The following is a 20749-nucleotide window of genomic DNA, read 5'->3' on the forward strand; positions in this document are numbered from 1 at the left end:
TTTTTCGTTTATGCTGCGACGATCGACGACATTAATCCCCATGATGCCCTTTGGGGCCAGGAGGCTCCGGCGTTCAGGATACACGCAAAATATCTCTTTGGTCGCCTGGGATACCTTTGCAGCGGGGCGGACCCTTTTTAGTTATTTGTTCCTTGTCTCGGTACATAGTTTTAGCTTATAAAATGTACCAATCTTCCCTTATGTATAGATCAAAGACGAGATGATATGCATGGGAACTAATATGGTGCAGCTTCATGCTGTTGCTCATTTCATATCATGTCTACATAACCTCACAGCGCTTCCCAAGAAAACATAATCCAGGATATCTCTATCTATACCAAAGAAAGTCGTGCCCACGCCCATCACTCGTAAGTCCACACCAACCACCTACCCACTAACAACATTCGCAAAAACCTTCGCCGCCATCTCACTCAACAACTTCGCCTTATCCCCCTGCGGCAACTCCCTAAAAACCTCATACACGCTCTTCCCCTTCGCATCCCTCACACTGCCCAACCGATTCCCCGCCACCGCCCCCGCCAACATACCCGGGAAATTCGCCACTATGAAGCCCATCGCGCCTCCACTCAGTCCACCAACGATACTCCAGAACTTGCCCGTCGGCGACGCGTCTTGATTCGCCATGCCCTCTTCGCGCAGCATCTCCTCGAAGATCCCGCCGAACTGCTCTTCGCTGAAGCGATTGTGTGATTCTTCCGTGTTACCGGCGGGTGCGCTGCCGAATCCAAAGGCGGACCAGGGGAAGGAGCCAAAGCCGCCTCCTCCACCACCTCCACTAGGAACATCTTCCTCCTCGGGAGTGGCCGTCGTGCCCGTCCAGCTGTTGTATGTCCTGGCGGCGTCGTAGTCGCGCCTGCGCGTGGGGTCCGAGAGGGTGTAGTATGCGTCGTTGATTTGCTGGAAGCGTTTTGTGCGGGCGGTGCGCTCTGGGGAGTCGGAGGGGACGCGGTCCGGGTGGTGCTTTAGGGCGGCTTTTTTGTAGGCATCGCGGACTTGTTGCTGGGTTGCTTTGGAGTCGACTTCCAGCACTTTGTAGTAGTCTGCACCTGCTGTGAGGTTGTTAGTTGACGCCTACGAACGAGGCGATTCTGAAACTTACCCATGGTCGAGACGTAGATGTGTGGTTGATGTGGTGTATGTTAGGGTTCCAGAGGGTTTGAGGAGGGTGGGTAAATGTCAGGTGTATTTGGGTAAAAGTGCAGAGCAAACTTGCAACATAAACGCGGCTCAAAGGGCAAGGTGGTTTCGCGGTTTACCCATGACGTAGGGTGATGGATTGGAGCTTGGACCATGTGCGCCCTCCATATGTGAAGGTTCATGTAATGTTAAGCTCCACTGCATATGTTCTGACCAGACGTAGCTTTAAAGCGATCTGAGACAAGCGAGGTGCAAAGAACTAGAATTCGACGAAATTGGTACATCATTAAGACTAGACTAATGTAAAGCTGGCAGAAACAAACATGGAGTAGTCATCAGTGATACTACTTGAACAGTGACACGGGTAGAGCATGAATGCACATGATATTACGTCCTCTTCTTGCTCTTACCACCTTTACGGCGCCTTTCCCCATCTTTACCGCTTCCGCTAGCTTTAGCAGGCTGTACTGACACCGGCTCGGGAACAACCTCAACCGCTGGGCTCGGATAAGATGCTTGGGTAGGAGAGGCATCGAAATGACTGTTGCCGACGGCTATTGCGGGCTGTCCTGGCACAGGGACACGGCGCGGCATTGAGGTGTAACTAGCCTCGGAAGCCGGAGCACTTGGTCTGCGCGTGTATTGAAGCTGCGGCGAAGGCTGAGAGGACGAGGACGTCGGACTGAAGCTTTGGTATTGGTATGGCTCGATTGGAAATGGGACGAGATTGGCAGTCTGTATCGAGGGCGAGCGAACACGAGATCCGTTGGATTCTTGAGCCGATTGCTGAAGCGTTGTGGAACGCCCCTGTCGTGAAGGAGAAGTCGAACGATACGAGTGCGCAGGAGTTGCAAATCCGGAAAATGCCCCAGGGATGTCCCTTGCGATCTCACTTGGAGCGATGCTGTGAGGGTAACCGCCATGCGCCTGACTGCTACCAGATACCGAACGAGAGCCTGGTTGGGATCGATGATCGGGATCCCGTGCCAGACTGCCCTGGTATGCATTGATGGGAGTATATATCCGCTGCCCGTCTGGTCCAGGTATGACAAAGCCAGGTGCAATTTGACTCGAGCCGCTCGATACATTGGAGACAGTCCTATGGCGTTCAGAGCGCTTTTCCTTTTTTGGCTTGGAGCTGAACAATGAGCTTCGCGGCTCGCCCTTCTTTGACTTTGATTTGCTTGAACTCGAGTGGCCAGGGCGACTGGTGTTGACGCTGTGTACGCTGGCTGTATCGTCCATTCGAGGAGACTTTGGTTGTGACCGCGTTGTGGGTGATCTGGCGCCATACAGTCTCGATTGGTATGCTTCAAGCTCCTCCGGACTGAGCTGCACGTCAGGGTTGCCCACTGCACGCGCTACTCGGATCTTGTCAAGGACTCTGCTGAAAAGCAGCTCCTCATATTCAGCACGAGAGACAGGTTCCCCCGCATCGTCATAATAGCCCTCGTCCTCTTCTTGCATATCGTACCCAACATCATATGGGGACCCCTCCAACGCGGAAGAACGCCGCTCCCATGCTCTGATGTCCATGTCGTTGAAATAAAGGTCATCCGGATTGTGCAATTGCTTCCCATTCGAAACCTGGTTGGAACCATGATCTAATGAAACACCATTCTTTTCGTCGTCGCTGTTGAGCTCTTGAAATCTATAAACATCGTCCTTCGCCCCCTCTAAATATCTCCCCGCATCTTGCGCCCCTGATGGTCTTCCCCATGAGGGCATAGAGTAAGGAGTTCGCGGCCGACCACTTAGACCGCCTCCTCTGAAAAAGCTGTCTCGATTGGTTTGTCGAGAAACGCAGCGTGACCCAGTATGGTGACACCAGAGGCTCCGATGAGCCAGAGCACAGTGGTGAAGGGAGATGAGAACAGACCCAGAGGAACTGCGATGATGAACAATGCTGTGTACAACTGGGACGTGGTTGCGCGGTAGCCGGCAATTTCAAGGTCGTTGCCCTGGAGCTTGCCGATTCCGTACATGCCGCCAATGACCAGGCAGATGACGAACAGCATCAGCAAATTGTTCAAGAGACTGTATATGCTGAGCATGGCAAAGACGGCGGCATAGTTGCTCGAGAAGTAGCCCAGGTTGTAGTTGACCCTGCTCTGGACCTCGCCAAAGTTGGCGGGTTTAGAGATGCGCTTGACATCGAGGAATTCGGAGATGGGCCGCAGGTTGGCGAAGCGCGAAGATATCGACGTGTTGCGCAGGCCGTCGAAACGTCCGGAGAGGTTCACGCGCGACGTCAGGGCGTCGATGGGGATGCTGAAGCGGGACATGATGCTCGTGGATTTGTTGAGGTTCTGCGAGATTTTCGAGGAGCGTGAAGATTCGGATTGTGCTTTGGGGTCTGCGTTGGACGTGGTGTTAGCTGCTGGTATGATTTGAGGCGGTGATGGCTGAGATATGTGGCCTCTCAACAGTCAAGAGAGATTGTATGTGGGATATGGCTGTCTTACGGTAACTGCGAGAGTCGCAAGTGGGTGGCGCAGCTGATGCGGGCTATCCGAGATCAAAGAGAGTGAAGGACGGTTGGCCAGGAGAAGGCGTACGTGTCGCTGTCCAACGTACGTTAAACTCTCGATAGCCCCTGCCTTGCGTTGCGCGAATCTCAGGGACCAGCGTGCACGGGCCGAGCCTCACATGCTGAAGCCACCTTTCATGTCTGCAACTTTTTTCTTGGGGAAAGCGAATTGGCGAAGAAGAGACCGTCACAACCACGGATGAAGGCTGCTTTTATCCCTCAATTCCTGTGCTTTCTCCGGACCGCTCCAGCTTGATTGGGCCACGTCTAGTATCTCCAGCGGTTCACCGCACTACTCGACTCCCGGCTGCACAAGCCCATCACCCGCATTTCTCCCAGCTCCCCGTGGTCTTCTCGCAACACCACCGCCATGAAGTCGAACGCGCTTCTCGTATTGGTCGTGTGCCTCTTCGCGGCCTTCGCAGCTGCCTGGACCAAAGAGGGTACGTACATTTCTTATAGTTCCACTACATGCAGCCCATGTCGAGCTCTCTCAAGACGACATGTGGCCTTGCAGCTCCCCACATAAATGCATCCAGTCGAGGCCGCGCATGCTGACCTTTCACAATAGACCACGAGATCTTCCGTGTCCGCGATGAAGTTGCCAAAGCAGAGGGCAACAATGTCACCTTCTACGACCTCCTCGGCGTCAAGCCCAGCGCATCGCAGGACGAATTGAACAAGGCGTACCGCAAGAAGTCTGCACGACTCCACCCCGACAAGGCCCGCCAGAACTTCATCAACGAATGGCAGAAGGCCCAGAAGAAGGCGGGCAAGACGGGCGCCAAGGGGCCATCTAAGAAGGAAATCGATGCGCACGTCAAGAAGGTCACTCAAAGCTACCAGAGGCTCTCAGTCATTGCCAACCTCCTCAAGGGTCCCGAGCGCCAGCGATACGACCACTTCGTGAGGAATGGCTTCCCAGCTTGGAGAGGCAGTGGCTACTACTACAACCGATTCCGACCTGGCCTTATGTCCGTGCTGTTCGGCTGTTTCGCCGTCTTTGGTGGAGGCATGCACTACTTTGCCCTGCTCGTGGGCTGGAGGCGTCGCAGGGAGTTCGTTCAGCGCTACATCCGCCATGCGCGGAAGACTGCCTGGGGTGACGAGAGCGCTATTCAAGGCATCCCCGGCGTCGAACCTGTGAACACTCAGGAATGGGAAGACAAGCCTGAGGAGAAGGATCCCGCCGAGGAGCAGTTTGTCCCCAGGAACCGTCGCGAGAAACGCGCCATGGACAAGGAGGCCACTAAGAAGGGCAAGAAGGTTCAGGCTGTACGAACTGCCCGCGCCACTGGCATCAGCACTCCTGTCGAGGCTGAGCTTACTTCGGGACCTCAAGGAGCGAAGAAGCGCATCGTCGCTGAGAACGGCAAGGTACTCATTGTGGACTCTGTTGGCAACGTCTTCTTGGAAGAGCAGACTGAGGATGGTGTGAAGGGAGAGTTCCTGCTTGACGTAAGTACTCATTCGGGTCCTCGATATGACTTGAGCTAAATCAAAAATAGCCTGATTCCGAATCCCAGCCCACCATCTTCGACACCGTTCTCTTCAAGCTCCCCAAATTCGCCTACAACCAGTCCGTTGGCCGCGTCCTCGGAAAGAAGGAGCTTGTCGATGAGCCCTTCCTTGAGTCATCCGATCTTCCTGAAGACGAAGAAGCTATCCAGAGCGCTACTGCACAAAACCTCAACGGTGAGGCGAGGAGGCGCAAGATTACGAGGGCGAGGAGCACCAGGTAGTGCTCTCTGGCGTCACTGTGTCACTATCTAGACATTTTGGTCTGGATATGAGCTTCCTTGACCGTAGCTGGTAGATTAAAAGTGATTGCATTTTAGCATGTGTAAGATAACGAGCATGAGTTCAAAGCAAACAATACATATTGGGCACAGCCTCACTGTACAGAGATGTCCTCACATCAATGGGCTCGCTCCCTGAGGTCATGACTTCGACCTGTGAATAGCGATTCAAAACGTTTGCACATTTGTAATCTGTCAACCACACAAGAAATTCTTCTTGCTTGATTGGTGTAATAATCTGCTCTTGCTGTTGATGCCTCACCCATCCTGCATCCTTCGTCATACGCCTCCACCGCCCTGCCCTCCACGTGCAATCATCTCTCACCTCCTCATCACGCAATACGCCATAGTGGATTCCCCCTCCCTCAAACCAGCAAAATCTCGCGCAGATCACTGCATCTCACCAACGTTCCTGCCCTGCTTCCAGGCGGCCCTTGCATCGTGGCTGAGCGCGTCGATCTCGGTACCAGCGCAGCCAGCTCTTGCAAGCTACCCCACCAAGAAACCGCTACAAACACCCCGCCTCCGCTCCAATGCTTCCTAGCTTTACAAACTTCTCCCGCCCACTCCGACAAGCCGCACCTACAGTCATCAGATCATTCAGCGGAACTGCAGCCATCATGGGTGTACAGAAGACGGTTATTAGCGAGGGAAGCGGCGCGAGCCCGCAGAAGGGGGACACGGTTACCATGGAGTATGTATTTCTAAGCACTGGGTGGTGAGAGGGAATGGATTTGGGCTAATGTGTTTGGTCTGATAGGTACACCGGATGGTTGCGCACTCCAGGCCAGCCCGAGGAGAAGGGCAAGCAGTTCGACTCTACGACCGGTCGCGGATCTTTCCAGACACCTATTGGCGTTGGACGTGTCATCAAGGGTATGTACCTCCCTCTCTTCATACCCCGACTTCAACTTTGATTTCGCATCTAACACATCGTAATAGGCTGGGACGAGGGCGTCGTCACCATGAAGCTCGGCGAGAAGGCGCGCCTCGACATCACCAGCGACTTTGCCTACGGCAGCCAGGCGTTCCCTGGTCTGATTCCCCCGAACTCGGACCTCATCTTGTAAGTTGGAGATTACTGTTGGTGCAGAGAGGATAGATGCTAATAAGTGTGATAGCGAGGTTGAGCTCAAGAAGATCAACTAGATTTCTACCTCGGCGGATCGAAGGGGAACGGGGATGTGATGGAACAAGAAATACTAGGATCACATTCAGAAGACAATAGTGGCTGCTAGAGCATATCAATGCCATGTGTGCCCCATGTCCAATTCCTGCCTCCTTCAAAAAAGCGAATCATCTGGACCGTCGTGTCGTGACATGTCCCGTACAAGGCTCAAGGAACATCACACCATACAAGTGACACTCACATCGCCTGCTAACATTCATCACACCACTCGTCCCTCCCTACACCTTACATATCACTACCTACTACTCAATCCTCACTCCACCATCTCACTTAACAAATAATGTACCTCCACATTTAGTCCGCCCAGAGAAAAGTCTCGCTCACAGGCAGTTCTGAAAGTGCTTGCCTCGGCCGCTCCTCACCAAGCCTCCTTGGAAACTGGGTAGACAGCAGCCGAATTCTTCTTGCGCGTGGAATTCCCCGGGAGGAATGCAGACTGTCGCAGCCATGGGGAGGGCTGGACGTCTGGCGTTCTGTTCGAATGCGCTGGTTTGGTGTGTTTGGGACTAAGGGAAGGGGGAAGAGGAGGGAGATGTGGAGGGGGGGCGCTATGACCGGGTGGAAAGGGGGGGAATGATTTTCCGGCCGTGACGAGGGGGTGGGAGAAAAAGTGAGGGTGAGGGTGAAGGGGAAAGGGCGATAGGTAGATGCATTGCTCCGCTTACCAAATGCTTGCAAGACGCCGCCAATGCTAGAGTAGAGTTATGTTACATGTGAATATACACGTCGCTTCTTCGTCATCATAGTCGTCGGAATCAAGCATCCTGCATCTGCGCAACCTCTTCGATCTTCTCCGCCGCCATGCCCAAGTCCCTAAACTCCCAGCCATTCGCCTCGTTAGCCCAATCCTTCTTCTCACCAAGGATAGCCACACTAGCTTCACCCGCGCGCTTGACGAGGAACTCGTCCGCCACGGATTTCACTTGCTCGGCGGTGACGTCGAGCAGTCTCTCCCGACGCTCGCTGCAACATGTCGTCCGTAACGCCGCTAAGGAACAGGCGCATGCCCTCTCTCGAAACGCTCTGAGGCGCGTCGTAGCCCTGGAAAGCGCTGAGTTTGGCTTCTTCGAGATCCTGGGCAGTCCAGGCGCGCTCTCGTGCCCATGCACCCGCTTCGCTCATGATTTTCATTGAGTTCTGTGGGTTCGGGTCGCGGTACGAGTACATGCCGAAGAGGCCGCCGAGACCGCGTGCGTATGCGCCGCCGCCGTATGCGCCGCCCTTCTCGCGGATCTCAGGGTGGAGTTGCTTGAAGGTGAGGAGTTTGGCGAGGATTTCGAGGGGTGCGGAGGACGGGTCGGTGTAAGGTACCGTGGGGACGGCGCGGGCGGAATAGTAGACCTGGTATGGAAGGGGGAAGAAAGACTTCGCGTTGCGGGGATATTGGGCCTGCTGTTTTGTGCTCGGGACGTCGACCGACCTGGGGAGACTGGTTAAGAAATGGCGTAAGGCGTCTTGGTTCGGCGTTGCGCTTTCGGGTCCGCAGTTTAGTGCTACTCGCATTTGGCTGCTGTTGGCAATGGTGAATGACTGAATGGCCTTGAGCTTCTGGATCACCTCGCTGAGCGAATCCAATGATGATAGAGTGCTGGTGAGCTTGACTTGTGTCAGACCGCCAGTCTCCTCTGTAAGTCGTCCCACAGGACTTATACCAGCTTCAGCATACCGCATAGCGAACGAGTGGCCGGACTCTGCTATCGAGTTGATCGCGCCACTGGCTGAACTCTGGAGCAGCTCCCGGATTTTCTTCTCCGCTTCCGGTCCGTCGAAATCCGTCTCTTGTATTATGGTCCGGAGTAGCTCATACATGTCTGGGATGTTGCGGTCAAAAGCATAACCCGAAAAGGCCATGCCTTCCTCGTACGACTCAAGCGATAGTGGCGATTGTGAGGAGTGATATCCGACAGAGATGCCACCAGTCTTCAGTTTAATGAGCTCCTCGAGCTGCTCCATCGTCTTCTCCTTCGTGCCTAGGCGCATGATGGCACTAGTGTACAAGGGAATCAGTTCCCTCAGCTCGTCTGGTAAATCCTGCAGCTTGTGCACCGCGCGGAAATATGTCAAGCCATTAGTGGGCGCTTCACGCCATTGCACCTTGACTCCATCGAGATTGGTCTGGCGCAACGGTTTCCTTTCCTTTTCACGTGGGATGTCCTTGACGTGGACTGTTGGCAAACAGCTCAAGTCTTCATTCCTTGCGTTCTCCTGCACTTCCAGCAACTGGAGCTCTCTTTGCTCTAAGTATTTTTGCGCTTCCTCCTCGCTGGGAAATTGTTTCGTTGTCTCGAGAATCTTAGATGCTAGTCTCTGGTTCTCTTCTTCCACTAGCTCCTGGCTGAATGTTTCTGACGGTTGCATTGTGAAAGTCAAAGTGTTCTCCGTGAACAGGTACTTTTCAATCAAGCTTTCGAGATAGTCCCCCTCGGCATGCTTGGCTTGGAATGCGTCGACAGTCTCTTGCCACGCCAGCGCTTCCATAGGATCGATGCCATTGAACCAGCTGGGCTTCAATCTCTGTATCATACCCATGCCAAAGTTGGCTGTCTTGTGCTTCAAGGACAGTTCAAGCTGATGCAGAATTCCGTCCACCTTAATTTTGTCAAAGCCATTCTTGCGCACCTCGTGGAAGGTCTTTGCAATAGCTTCCCGAACTTTGGGCACGTCGTCAGCCTTGACAGCGTCGAGTCCTATCGAGAACACGCCACGTCTGCCTGCACTGTCGTAACCGGTATTCGCGCTGAAGTCAGCGCCCAGCCCTGACTCAATTAGGTTGCGATACAAAGGAGACCCGTAGCCACTCATGAGTAGACTACTCAGGACTCCCAGGGCAAAGTTCTCTGTAGCGTCGGCCGTGTCGCCCATCAACCAGGTGACCGATGTCTTGTACTGCTTATCTTTGGGTACTAAGGGATCCAGTGGGCCAGACACGACGATATCCTTGGGCGCATCTAGGGTGATGGGTGCCTTAACATCTTGGTCGACCTTTATCCTGTCAAACCCGTTCAACCGCAGGTCGACCTCTTTCAAGTGATCTGTGAGTGGCATGTCTCCGTATGTCAGGATTTTCGCGTTGCTGGGGTGGTAATGGTCCGCATGGAACTTGCGTAGCTGCTCCCATGTAAGGTCAGTGATCTTCTGGGGATCACCTCCCGAGTTATTGATGGCAGGAAAGAGGACATCCTGGAACCTGGTGTAGAATAGATAGCTCGCATCCGACATCTGGCCCTTCATCTCGTTGTATACGACACCCTTGAAGACCAGACGCTTTGCGCTGGGGTCGTCTGTTTCTGCTGCCAGTGGGTTCTCGGGTCCAATGCGCCACCCCTCCTGCGTGAAATCGTTCTCTTTCAGCAATGGATGTAGCGTCGCATCGAGGTACACGGACATGAGGTTCTTGAAGTCCTGGGCGTTTGTGGTGGCGAAGGGGTAGCCAGTGTGGTCGGGGAATGTCCAGGCGTTCATGAAGTTCGAGAGAGAACGTGGAAGCATCTTGAAGAAGGGGTCGCGAATGGGATACCTGGGACGGTGAGCTTTCTTGCAGATGAATTCATCCGAATGCATCATACCTCTCGCTGCCACATAACGTGGTGTGCTCCAAGATGTGTGGCACGCCCGTCGCATCTGGCGGGTTGGTCTTGAAGCCGATGGAGAAGACATTGTTGGCGTCGTCGCGGGCAATGTGCAGATACTCGGCACCGGTCTTGTCGTGTTGCAGATGCAGAGCCGTCAACTCCAGCTCCGGCACCTGCTTGACGCGCTGGAGGGTGAAGCCATGGAGCTTCTCGCCCGGCTTGGGAAAGTTGGAGACGTCTGTTATTGCTGCATATCCTCGTCGAAGGGTCTGTGCTGGGCGCAGCACATTTGTCCTTGCAGCTCGCGAGTTCCGGAACTGGCTGCGGGTGGAGCGGAGCATGGTCGAGATTATGGGTGTCTTGTCATGAGTCTCGTCCAAAAATTGTCACATCATCGCCGCCGCCGTGAATGACGCGCCCTCTGACGCCGATTGGCCGTGCACCCATCGAGTTTAGCCCGCAAAATTACTAAGACGAGTGAGCGTGGAACGGCCTGTAGGGCTCATGCAGCGCAGTAGACGTCGAGTATCGCGCGGGACCATTGTTGCAGTGCCGTCTTCGCAGACTGTGGATATTCGTCTCGAGGCCGTGGTGGAGCTGTGAAGCTGGCGTACCGTGACCGTGACTTGCGAAACCATCAAGTAGTCTCTGCGTCCCCTCCTTCCTCGACACCCATCCCGCCACGAGACAGTGCCCCATTACCGTGCATGTTCCCTGCAGGCCCGCGCCCTCGACGACTAACACCATCCATCGCAACTGGCCTACTTCCGCTGCACCACGCCGCTGCATCGGACGCCCTACCAAAGCACTTCCGAAACGTCAGCGGACGAAACACCCACCTCGCGCATCGTGCATCTGGGCTCTGCAAGGACGAATGCGCATCCCGTGCCCGTAGCAACACCTGGACCGACTGCTAGCTTTTGGGTGCGCCGTGCACAGCATCGCAGAGACGTCACCAGCGTGTGGGAGTAGCTGAGGCGCCGAATCGACGAGTCACGGTCTTATGGCGACCGTTGCTCAACAGCGCCAGCCGACGTCTGCTCACGCCCGCCCGCATCACGAAGCAAGCCGAAGCGTGTCTTCGTCGTCCTCTGCAACCATGGCTCCCGCACAGCAGGCCCCCGCCCCCGCGCCTGCGCCTGCGCCAGCGCCAGCAAAGAAGGGCAAGGGGAAGAAGGCTGCCGATCCCTCGGAGCAGCAGAAGCAGATCCAGGCCAAGATTGCTCAGCTCGAGCTGGACCAGGCCGGTGACAAAGAGCAAGAACTCGAGATTGGTGGGTACCTTTTTACTACGTGACAGGGACTGTGGACGAGGTGGAAGTGGCGGCTTGTTTTGCGCACATTGAAAAGGGCTTGGGCATCCTTGCTGTATGGACCGCTGGCTGACATGCCGTGATAGAGCGCGAAGTCAAGAAAGCGAACCGCGAGCTATCCTCCCTCTTGTCGAATATGGACCAACCGCTTCTACGCCTCGAGACCGTCCAGAAGCGATATACCGAACTGCTGTCCGACATGAAGCGCACCGAACGCGAGCACCAGAAAGCGAAGAAGCGCGGAGATCAGCTCCAGAAAGAGAAGGATGCGCAGCGTTCCGAGCTGAACAAGGTTACCACCATGAAAGACAAGCTGGACAAACTGTCGCGTGACTTCGCAAAAGAGAATAAGAAGCTCAAGGACGAACTGCACAAGCTTGAGACAAGCGAGTCTACTGCCCGTCAAGAACTACATGACCGCCTCGAGTATCTGTTGAAGGACGTGGATGATTGTATCGCGGCGCAAAGTCAACCTGAACCGCAAAACCAAGCCGACGTGGAACTGGACGAACTGTATGCAGCACCATCCGCACACATCTATCCTGCTAATGCTTGTCAGATTTCGGCAAAAGTTCAAGTCCTTCATCGATCAATACGAGCTGCGCGAGCTGCAGTTTCATTCATTACTACGGACGAAAGAACTTGAAATACAGTACCAAATGGCCCGTCTAGAACAGCAGCGCAAACAACAGGAGGCAGAGTCCTCAAAGTCCCACCAGCTCACTCGACAGGTTTCGACCTTTTCGCAGACGGAAACTGAGCTTCGCACGCAACTGAACATCTACGTGGAGAAGTTCAAGCAGGTATGTCCACCGATTGCCCCCTTGTTGGTCACATGGCATCATGGTTAATACTGACTAGATGCAGGTTGAGGAGACACTCAACAATTCAAACGACCTGTTTCTTACCTTCCGCAAGGAAATGGAAGAAATGTCAAAGAAGACCAAGCGCCTAGAGAAAGAAAACCAGCAGTTGCAACGGCACAAGGAAATCACAAATCGCAATATAGGCGAAATGGTGGAAGAGCGACAGAAATGGCAAGAGGACCTTGCGAGAAAAACAAAGGAAATCGAAGACCAACGGAAGAAGATTGCTCGTCTCGAAACACTGTGTCGCGGCATGCAAGCTCAAGGACGAGGTCAGGTGCCAATGGCGGAGTTGGAGGAGGACGAGGAAGTGACGGAGAGCGACTACGAGGAGGAGGATGACTACGAGGAAGAGGAAGGCAGTGGGGATTATGACGACGATACAGAAGAGGATGCCGTCGAGGCAGTACCGGAGCGGCGTCCATTCGGCCCAGTGCCACCGCCTCCGCCTCCGCCACCACCTCAGAGTACTGCGAATGGCAAGCTGAACGGCCATAGACAACCCAATGGGCAGATCAATGGAGTCAAGCGCTAATTGCTGTGTCTTTTAGATTCTTCGAACTTCGATGAATCGTCTCCTTGTCGCAAACCTCTTCGTAAGCCAGTGCTCGGCAAGTTCTTCGAACACATCGATTGACGCTCGTTTCAAAGACGCAGGCGTGTCGATAGTCGTTGATTCTCTACTGGCTGATGCGTAGCGGTTTGTGATTGCCCAGAAGTGCGACTTGGAGTTCACCTTACTTCGTGTACGCATCGTTCATCAAGCAATGATAACTCTTATGGCTACTCACTGTTACTTTTCTCGCGTTCGAATGTTTTGCATGCACCGTTGCAGGAGGAGACGTCTTCTGTAGATTACCAACTACGACGGAAAGGTAAATAGGCCTGCAGGTCTACACAGAATTGCTAGGCTTTGATTGTAACAGCAAGAGCCTGTGTATAGCTTCAGGCTGCTGGTTGAGCTGCCACCGTTGCACCCTTGTTACTTTCTGTCGTTGTTGACGACATATAGTACTATTCATAGCTATGACAGGGCTACCAGTCTTGTCACGATCTGCGTCTACTCGAACAGGAGCAGGCAATTTTCGGCATCCTCTTAACTAGTGAAGTCGGTGTCATATGAGGAACGAGTCGAGTTAACTGGTTGCTGCTAGTTTCCCAGCCTCGGCTCGGTTGTATGCTCCCTCCCCGCAGCTTGTCCCAGACCCTTGCTGGAGAGAGGGCTGACAGCTTCCGCTAGGTATTTAGCATCAGCAACCCCAGACTCGCCATGTGGTCAATACCGAGCTCAAGTATCACTTTACTGTGCCTCTTGTTGCTATCATCAATCAATCCGCCCTGAGCTTTATCATCATCATCGCATTCAGCAACGCCATCCACCATGTCGACGCCATCCCTCCAGACGCCGCTCTCGAAGCTGCTGGGTATCCAGTACCCTATTATCCTTGCCGGTATGGCGCGCACATCTGGTGGACCCCTCGCGGCTGCCGTGTCAAATGCAGGCGGTATGGGTGTCATTGGCGGTTTAGGTTACACACCCGAGCAGCTGCAATCCATCATCGACGACCTCAAATCAAACCTCCGCGACAAGTCACTTCCCTTTGGCGTCGATCTCGCACTCCCACAAGTCGGCGGCAGCGCGCGCAAGACCAACCACGACTACACTCACGGCCAGCTAGACGATCTCATTGAGGTCACGATCAAGAATGGCGCAAAGCTGTTTGTCAGCGCTGTCGGAGTGCCACCTGCAAGGACTATCAAGAGGCTTCATGAGGCTGGCATCCTGATCATGAACATGGTCGGCCACCCGAAACACGCGAAGAAGGCGCTCGACGCCGGCGTAGACATCGTCTGCGCACAGGGAGGCGAAGGTGGAGGCCATACCGGTGACATTGCAAACAGCATCTTGATCCCCTCCGTCGTCGATGTCGCACGCCAATACAAGAGTCCGCTCACCGGCCAGCCCGCAATGGTCGTCGCCGCAGGAGGAATATACAACGGTCGCAGTCTGGCGAGCAGTCTGATGCAGGGCGCACAAGGAGTGTGGGTTGGCACGCGGTTCGTCGCGTCGACGGAAGCCGGCTGCTCGCAAATGCACAAGGAGAACGTCGTCACGGCGGATTTCACGGACACCGGGCGGACCCTGGTCGTCAGTGGGCGACCGCTGCGGGTCAGGTATAATGATTATATCAAGGAGTGGCATGAGCGGGAGGGTGAGATTAAGAAGCTCACGGATGCTGGTATCGTGCCGCTGGCAAAGGACATGGACGATGGAAAGGACGTGGACATTCCATTCTTGATGGGCCAGGTTGCTGGGGTTATTGACGAGATCAAGCCTGCGAAGGAGATTGTGGATGAGATGGTCCGGGAAGCGGTGGATATGCTGCGGTTAGGGCAGACGTATATTGGCGGTCCGAGCAGCAAGTTGTGATAGCCAGGAAATGAAGCCTATCAAGACTCCACTTTGCGTCGCACATGTAGCCTGCATTTTCTTATTGGAGATCCCGAGGCCCAGTGCTCGTGTGACTTGTAGTAGTCGCGCCCGGGGCTTGAGCAACGATGACCTCAACAACCCATGATAGAGTCGTCGCACCAGAGTTATTGTTTCCAAAAAGCATGGCCTCCGCAATGTGACGATGCTTTGCATAAGCGGCGCCATGCCAAATCATCAATAAATGATCATCACTTCCCAGACCAGCGGGATGTGGGTGATCGACGACCGGGATCACAGGCCTTCCAACCAAACGACGGCTCAGGAGACAGCGGATGTCGTGTTGCAATCTCACGAACAACCCCAGACATCTCGTCAATTATATGTCCCGTCGCACGTGTTTGTATACACTTGTATTTTTATCAGCAACGTCCCGTCTCCCACGAACCGTTGTCTGGCGCGTGCAGGCCCGCTACCGTTTAGCTGTTTGACACTCCCGCGGCGCTCCTGCTCGCGAGACTCTTCCGGCGCTCATAGATGACGCTGTATTGGCGGTCTTTTCTACGACGGAGCGGCGCAATCCATGCAGTCTAACCTCAGAGCCCAGGCTGAGATCCAGGCCCAGAGGAAGAAGGTGAGTTTGTTTGTGTTGGGGGGTATTTGGCAGGGTATGCGCCGCGCGCATGTGCGATGCTTTGTTTTGTCCAGGAGAGCGATGCGAAACTTTTGGCGCATGGAGACTCATTTGCTGACATTTGGGGGAACAGCAACTCGCCAACTCGTACAAGCAACTACTCGAGTAAGTTGCGGTGTTTGCGCCGTGCTGCGCGCAGTATGTGCGCCGGATGCTGATGGCGCAACAGTGAATTCGCCGCGACCGACCTCAAGACGGTGGGAAACTACACGCTCGGAAAACTCATAGGCAAAGGCAGTTTTGGAAAGGTCTATCTGGCATCACACAAGCTGAGCAATGGCTCCAGGGTACGGACGATTTTGGGGGTTTGGCACGGAAAGGAGAGATTGCTGATCGCATGCAGGTCGTGCTCAAGTCGGCGAAGAAGGACGACGCCAACCTCGCCCGCGAAATCCACCACCACCGCCAGTTCATACATCCGCACATTGCGCGCCTATACGAGGTCATCGTGACGGAGGAGCTGGTCTGGTTGGTGCTCGAGTACTGCCCGGGTACGGCACATGACATACTGTGATAAGAAAGGAGACATCTCTGACTTGTGAACAGGCGACGAACTATACAACTACCTCCTACAGCATGGCGCACTCGAGCCCTCGAAAGTCCAGCGCATCTTCACGCAACTCGTCGGCGCCGTTTCTTACGTCCACAACAAATCGTGCGTCCACCGCGACCTGAAGCTCGAGAACATACTGCTAGACAAGCACGGAGATGTGAAGCTCGTCGATTTTGGCTTCACGCGCGAATACGAGGGCAAGTCGAACTACTTGCAAACATGGTGCGGAACAATATGCTACAGCGCGCCCGAAATGTTGAAGGGCGAGAAGTACGCCGGAGAAAAGGTCGACGTCTGGAGTTTGGGAATCATACTATACGCACTGCTGGTAGGCGAACTGCCATTTGACGAGGACGACGAAAATGTCACGAAGATGAAGATACTGAAAGAGGAACCCAAATACCCCGAGAACTTCCCCGCGCAGGCGAAGGAGTTGTGCTCGGCTTTGCTTTCGAAACGGCCGATCTTGAGACCGACTTTGGCAGATATACTGCAGAATCCGTGGTTGTCGGAACATGCGCCGCGGCAGCAAGAGACGTTGAAGCTACAACAGCCGGCGCCGTTTTCGACGGAGCTGGAGAAGGAAGTACTTCATCGTATGCGCGGCGCTGGGGTTGATATCGACATGGTCATTGAGAACGTACTCGCGCAGCGTTGTGACGCACTAGCTGGCTGGTGGGCACTGCTGCTCGAGAAGGAGGAGCGGAAAGCCAAGAGAAAGGAGCGCAAGCGGAAAGAGAAGGAAGCAGAGGCAAAGAGCTTAAGACGGTTAAGTGCCGCAAGTAGTCGTCTTGACAAGTTGGCTCCTACTATCAGAGAGACAGATGAGGAGGGTCTACACTCACCGACTGCTGTTGATACGCCTAAAAGTAGAGGGAGATCTACGAACCGCAGAAGTTTACATGGTAAGCTTCACATCACAAGCACGAGAATCCAGCTAACCTCTACAGGCGCACCGGAACTTCCACGTCTGCCGGAAGGCATTGGTAACCTTGTTCTTCCATCGAACGAAAAGCCACTTCCACCTATTGAACATACTCAGGGTCGCAATTCGTCGACCTCACGCCCTCCTCCACCCGCGAAAGACCTCGACAGACGGCGCTCCCGCAGTAGTATGCTCCAGGTCGTTAACAACCCCGACCTGCTATCTCCGAACGGCTTTGTACCCAAGCAACGACACCGAAAGCAACCCTTCATCAACCACCTTCTGAGCCTGCGAAACTGGATCAAAGAGACCAGCAAAAGAGCTCGAAGCCCAAATTCAAAAGCAAGCAGCAGTATTGGAAAGAAAAGTCCCAAACTGCCCGAAAGCAAAAGCCCAGATTCCACGAAGACGAGCAAGCGCCGAACGCTTTCAGTCCACTACCCACACCTCCAACCCCCCATCAACACACGTCCCGCCCCGTCCCCGCGTCAACACAAACGGCTCAGGCAGCGCCCGCCGCCTCTCCGCCAGCCCCGCCCCTCTGACCCCACGCTCCTCCTACCGTCGTTCCAGCGGCGGCCTGCGCGGCCGTAAATCCACATCCTCCTCCGTGTCCTCGATCCGCTCGATGCCGCACCACCACCACTCGCACTCCAAAGCCTCGTCTACATCCTCCATCTCCATCGGCTCGCCTGCCGTTTCGGTGTCTGGCCACAAACTCACGAAATCGCCCCATAATAGTATAAAGGTCCTGCCCGCCACGCCCACATCCAGCTCCTTCCCCAGTAACATCCGCGTCGTCCGGACGGGTGGCTTATCCGTCACGACAGAAGGAAACAGCGCATTCGGTGCCGTCCCGCCTCCCTCGCCCGGGTTTCCCTCCGGCCTCGTCTTCGCGAAGCGCAAGCGCTCGCCCTTCAAGGGCCCCATGCTCAACGTCAACAGCTCGAATTCTCCAAGCGCGCCTGTGAATAACTGGCGCCGCACAAGCGATGGCAATGCGAGTCGCAGCCACAGCGTGCAAGGGCGAAGGAGCGGCGAGATCATGGGCATCACAGAGGAAGAAGAAGAGGAGGACGAGGAGGATGTCGAAGAGGTTGAGGATTTTTCGGCCGCGGCTTTGAGGGAGGGCGAGTTCGTCGAGGAGAGTCCCAAGGAGCCGGTTACGCCGCCGCCCAAGGGGTGAGTGGTATACCTGTGTATATTTGAATGTGCGAGGGGGGATGTATATTGGCATTTCGCTTCGCGGTGTGCCGTGGTTTTGGAGGCGAGATATGTGTTTTTTTGTTTTTTTTCTCTTTCACTTGAGCGAGCGCTTCTTTCACGTTCTTTCGCATCAGCACATTTTGTTCTCCGCGGCCTTGAAATTGGCTTCTTGAAGCACCCCGCTTCCTTGTTCTCTTTTACTTTACATTTTCGTCTGGGCAGTTCGCGCTGAATACCTTGGTTTTTTGTTTCATGGTAAACATGTATACGATATAGCTTGCGGGATTTGGGATTTCCTTTGTATATAAGCATTCTGGATTTTTTTTTCCCTCTTCTATATCTTGCTCAACAGAGATGACGGGTTCATTGTCTTCGTCTCTCACTGGAAAGAGTGATCATAAGTGAGGTGTGGGATTTGATGTTACATCCGACTCTTTCAAGTTGGAGATATTAACCAACGCAGCGAGACTACTGCGACAGTGTAAGAACGTAACAGAGCCTGATACATGTAGCTGTGGATTTAGGGGTTTCAAGATACATGCGCAGTAGAGTGGTTCAGCATTCAGCATTTTTATGTGAGAATGCGAGGCTGCTACCTCTGAGTTTTCTTGCAACGCGAGAGCCAGCAGGTCTTGCCAGCCTTCGTGGAACGTCGGCGTAGAAACATTATCGGTGGCGGCGCCTCCAAGACTTCATCGATGTGATTTCAAGTGTCATCGCCGTCAAAAAGAATGTACCTTTTCCTCCAACGCTCCTCATGCCAGGCAAATGAAACAAGCTGATCGCTTTCAGCAGACCTTACACCTTGACCCCAATCCCTCTCTCTTGTCTACCATATACACAATCCGTACCACACCAAAAGCTACATCGCCATCACCATGCCACCGCGAGCGCCCGAATCGATAACGCAGCGTAACAGTGCCTATCGAACACGTGTACACTCACCTCGACACCAGCGAACACGAAGCCTGCGGCAGCTGAATCAAAAGGAGATGTACGCGCTCAAGCGCCGTTCCACCAGAGCGGCGAGTCTTCCTACCAAGCGAACAAGTGCGACGAAGCACGACATGAAGACTCTTCCGACGAGCTTGATCGTCATGATATGTAACGAAACATTGAAAGCCCCGCCAACTGGGGTCGACAAAAGTGACGGCCTAGATTCTAGAAACGTCGCCGCGACGTGTATGGAAGGACTGCGTGTCGTGTGATCTGCTTCGAAGAAGCGTGCAGTGACATTCCATCCGCCTGAGTAGGCCGGGAAGGGAAATGCACGCCGTGTTGAGATGATCATAGCGCGGACGAGCGTCAACCAAGCATTTCGCGCAGGCGGTAGCCGAATCACCCTACCATGCGATTCACACGTGAACAAGTCCGAGTGCCAGAGTGGTGGCGTTTCATGTCTGGAGACGAGAGGGCTTGTGCGAATGTAGTGCAAAGTAAGGGCGTATATCAGACATCTTAACGGCAAGGGTGCCGGACCAGACTGGCAACGACACGGCAGTGGGGATTGAATCACAAACTGCAATGTTTCGCATGCCTTGAACGTCTTTGAAATGGAATGTCGAGGTTTCAAGATGGTCTTCTTACGCTGATTGTCAGATGTGGTCCAATGATGGCGGTAAGCCCCGATGCCGGCAGTGACAGGTGCTGTGAGACGGGACGATCCACTCGGACAGATATGCAGATCTTTGTTTTGTTCCGGCGGAGATGTCGAGTCGAAGACAAAAGCAATGTCTTACCGTTTGTCGTGGAAGAACGACAGGTCACTGCCGCGTTGTTCGGCTCATAGACGATGAAAATGCCTCACCGTTACAGGCGACATGGGAGGCGTCGGAGTCGGCGAATGAGAGATTGACATGGATGATGAAAGTGGAAGCCCTCGGTGGTGGCTTACACCAGGGCGTTTCCCAAGCCATTAGAGGAAGGCGCACGGGTGGGTCCTTTAGCATCACGTTCACCCGCGTATTTGGCCGCAGTCGCTGGCGCGTCATGTGCGCGATTGATATGTTCAAGATTGGTGGTGTATCGAGACTAGAATCGTGACGAGAATGGAGAAATGGAGAATGGCGGTATGCCCAAGTAGCACAGGCCAGAGCTTCCGGCGACTCGGGGCTGTAAATGACTGATTGGGGAAACGGTATTGGTGGTACAGACGCGGCCGGTACCGTAACGGGCGAACCTGTTTTCATGCGGTAAGAGAAGAAGGCAAGGAAGCCTAGAGATAAATGGTGATCCATACGAGCCGGCTGGACGGCGGTCAATGAGCTGTATTGCGGCGCCAAAGGCAAATCGTACCAATCATCCCGATGTGGGCACTCTGTGCGCAATCTCGACGACATCGGCGCATCGAGATGGCAGAAATGTCGCCTGTACCTGCATCACCAGACTTTGGGAGAAGGTTGTAGATTGAGAAAAGGCTGGCCGGCCCCTGCAGCGCACAGCTTCAAATGGCGACGGTAAATTAAAACCACGCGAGATTGCTGGATCAGACGCGATGCAGTTATTCCGTCTTG

The 20749-nt window shown here is 54.2% G+C and overlaps 10 protein-coding genes across 10 annotated transcripts; 5 read left to right on the forward strand and 5 right to left on the reverse strand.

Annotated features, from left to right (window-relative positions):
* Positions 1-387: 387 nt before the first annotated feature.
* On the reverse strand, positions 388-1124 carry SNOG_03528 (hypothetical protein; the record flags this gene model as incomplete). Its single annotated transcript, XM_001794034.1, has 2 exons — positions 388-1070; positions 1121-1124. The coding sequence occupies 2 exons, from the start codon at positions 1122-1124 to the stop codon at positions 388-390; spliced, it is 687 nt and encodes a 228-aa protein (XP_001794086.1).
* A 421-nt stretch (positions 1125-1545) lies between these two features.
* SNOG_03529 (hypothetical protein) lies at positions 1546-2694 on the reverse strand (the record flags this gene model as incomplete). The annotated part of the gene is made up of 1 exon (XM_001794035.1): positions 1546-2694. One exon carries the CDS (start codon positions 2692-2694, stop codon positions 1546-1548), a length of 1149 nt encoding a protein of 382 aa, XP_001794087.1.
* A 63-nt stretch (positions 2695-2757) lies between these two features.
* On the reverse strand, positions 2758-3443 carry SNOG_03530 (hypothetical protein; the record flags this gene model as incomplete). Its single annotated transcript, XM_001794036.1, has 1 exon — positions 2758-3443. One exon carries the CDS (start codon positions 3441-3443, stop codon positions 2913-2915), a length of 531 nt encoding a protein of 176 aa, XP_001794088.1. The 3' UTR covers positions 2758-2912.
* A 615-nt stretch (positions 3444-4058) lies between these two features.
* On the forward strand, positions 4059-5430 carry SNOG_03531 (hypothetical protein; the record flags this gene model as incomplete). Its single annotated transcript, XM_001794037.1, has 3 exons — positions 4059-4131; positions 4260-5146; positions 5215-5430. 3 exons carry the CDS (start codon positions 4059-4061, stop codon positions 5428-5430), a joined length of 1176 nt encoding a protein of 391 aa, XP_001794089.1.
* Positions 5431-5877: 447 nt separating this feature from the next.
* Positions 5878-6106, reverse strand: SNOG_03532 (hypothetical protein; the record flags this gene model as incomplete). Its single annotated transcript, XM_001794038.1, has 2 exons — positions 5878-5976; positions 6074-6106. The coding sequence occupies 2 exons, from the start codon at positions 6104-6106 to the stop codon at positions 5878-5880; spliced, it is 132 nt and encodes a 43-aa protein (XP_001794090.1).
* Positions 6021-6755, forward strand: SNOG_03533 (hypothetical protein; the record flags this gene model as incomplete). Its single annotated transcript, XM_001794039.1, has 4 exons — positions 6021-6181; positions 6248-6363; positions 6430-6553; positions 6609-6755. 4 exons carry the CDS (start codon positions 6021-6023, stop codon positions 6634-6636), a joined length of 429 nt encoding a protein of 142 aa, XP_001794091.1. The 3' UTR covers positions 6637-6755.
* A 676-nt stretch (positions 6756-7431) lies between these two features.
* On the reverse strand, positions 7432-10589 carry SNOG_03534 (hypothetical protein; the record flags this gene model as incomplete). Its single annotated transcript, XM_001794040.1, has 3 exons — positions 7432-7639; positions 7674-10193; positions 10243-10589. The coding sequence occupies 3 exons, from the start codon at positions 10587-10589 to the stop codon at positions 7432-7434; spliced, it is 3075 nt and encodes a 1024-aa protein (XP_001794092.1).
* A 758-nt stretch (positions 10590-11347) lies between these two features.
* Positions 11348-12962, forward strand: SNOG_03535 (hypothetical protein; the record flags this gene model as incomplete). Its single annotated transcript, XM_001794041.1, has 5 exons — positions 11348-11522; positions 11549-11616; positions 11650-12074; positions 12121-12364; positions 12429-12962. 5 exons carry the CDS (start codon positions 11348-11350, stop codon positions 12960-12962), a joined length of 1446 nt encoding a protein of 481 aa, XP_001794093.1.
* An 846-nt stretch (positions 12963-13808) lies between these two features.
* SNOG_03536 (hypothetical protein) lies at positions 13809-14858 on the forward strand (the record flags this gene model as incomplete). The annotated part of the gene is made up of 1 exon (XM_001794042.1): positions 13809-14858. One exon carries the CDS (start codon positions 13809-13811, stop codon positions 14856-14858), a length of 1050 nt encoding a protein of 349 aa, XP_001794094.1.
* Positions 14859-15889: 1031 nt separating this feature from the next.
* Positions 15890-18216, forward strand: SNOG_03537 (hypothetical protein; the record flags this gene model as incomplete). Its single annotated transcript, XM_001794043.1, has 4 exons — positions 15890-16043; positions 16099-16873; positions 17148-17217; positions 17779-18216. The coding sequence occupies 4 exons, from the start codon at positions 15890-15892 to the stop codon at positions 18214-18216; spliced, it is 1437 nt and encodes a 478-aa protein (XP_001794095.1).
* Positions 18217-20749: the final 2533 nt, after the last annotated feature.

Source organism: Parastagonospora nodorum, assembly GCF_000146915.1.
Source record: "Parastagonospora nodorum SN15 chromosome Unknown scaffold_5, whole genome shotgun sequence".
Lineage (NCBI taxonomy): Eukaryota > Fungi > Ascomycota > Dothideomycetes > Pleosporales > Phaeosphaeriaceae > Parastagonospora > Parastagonospora nodorum.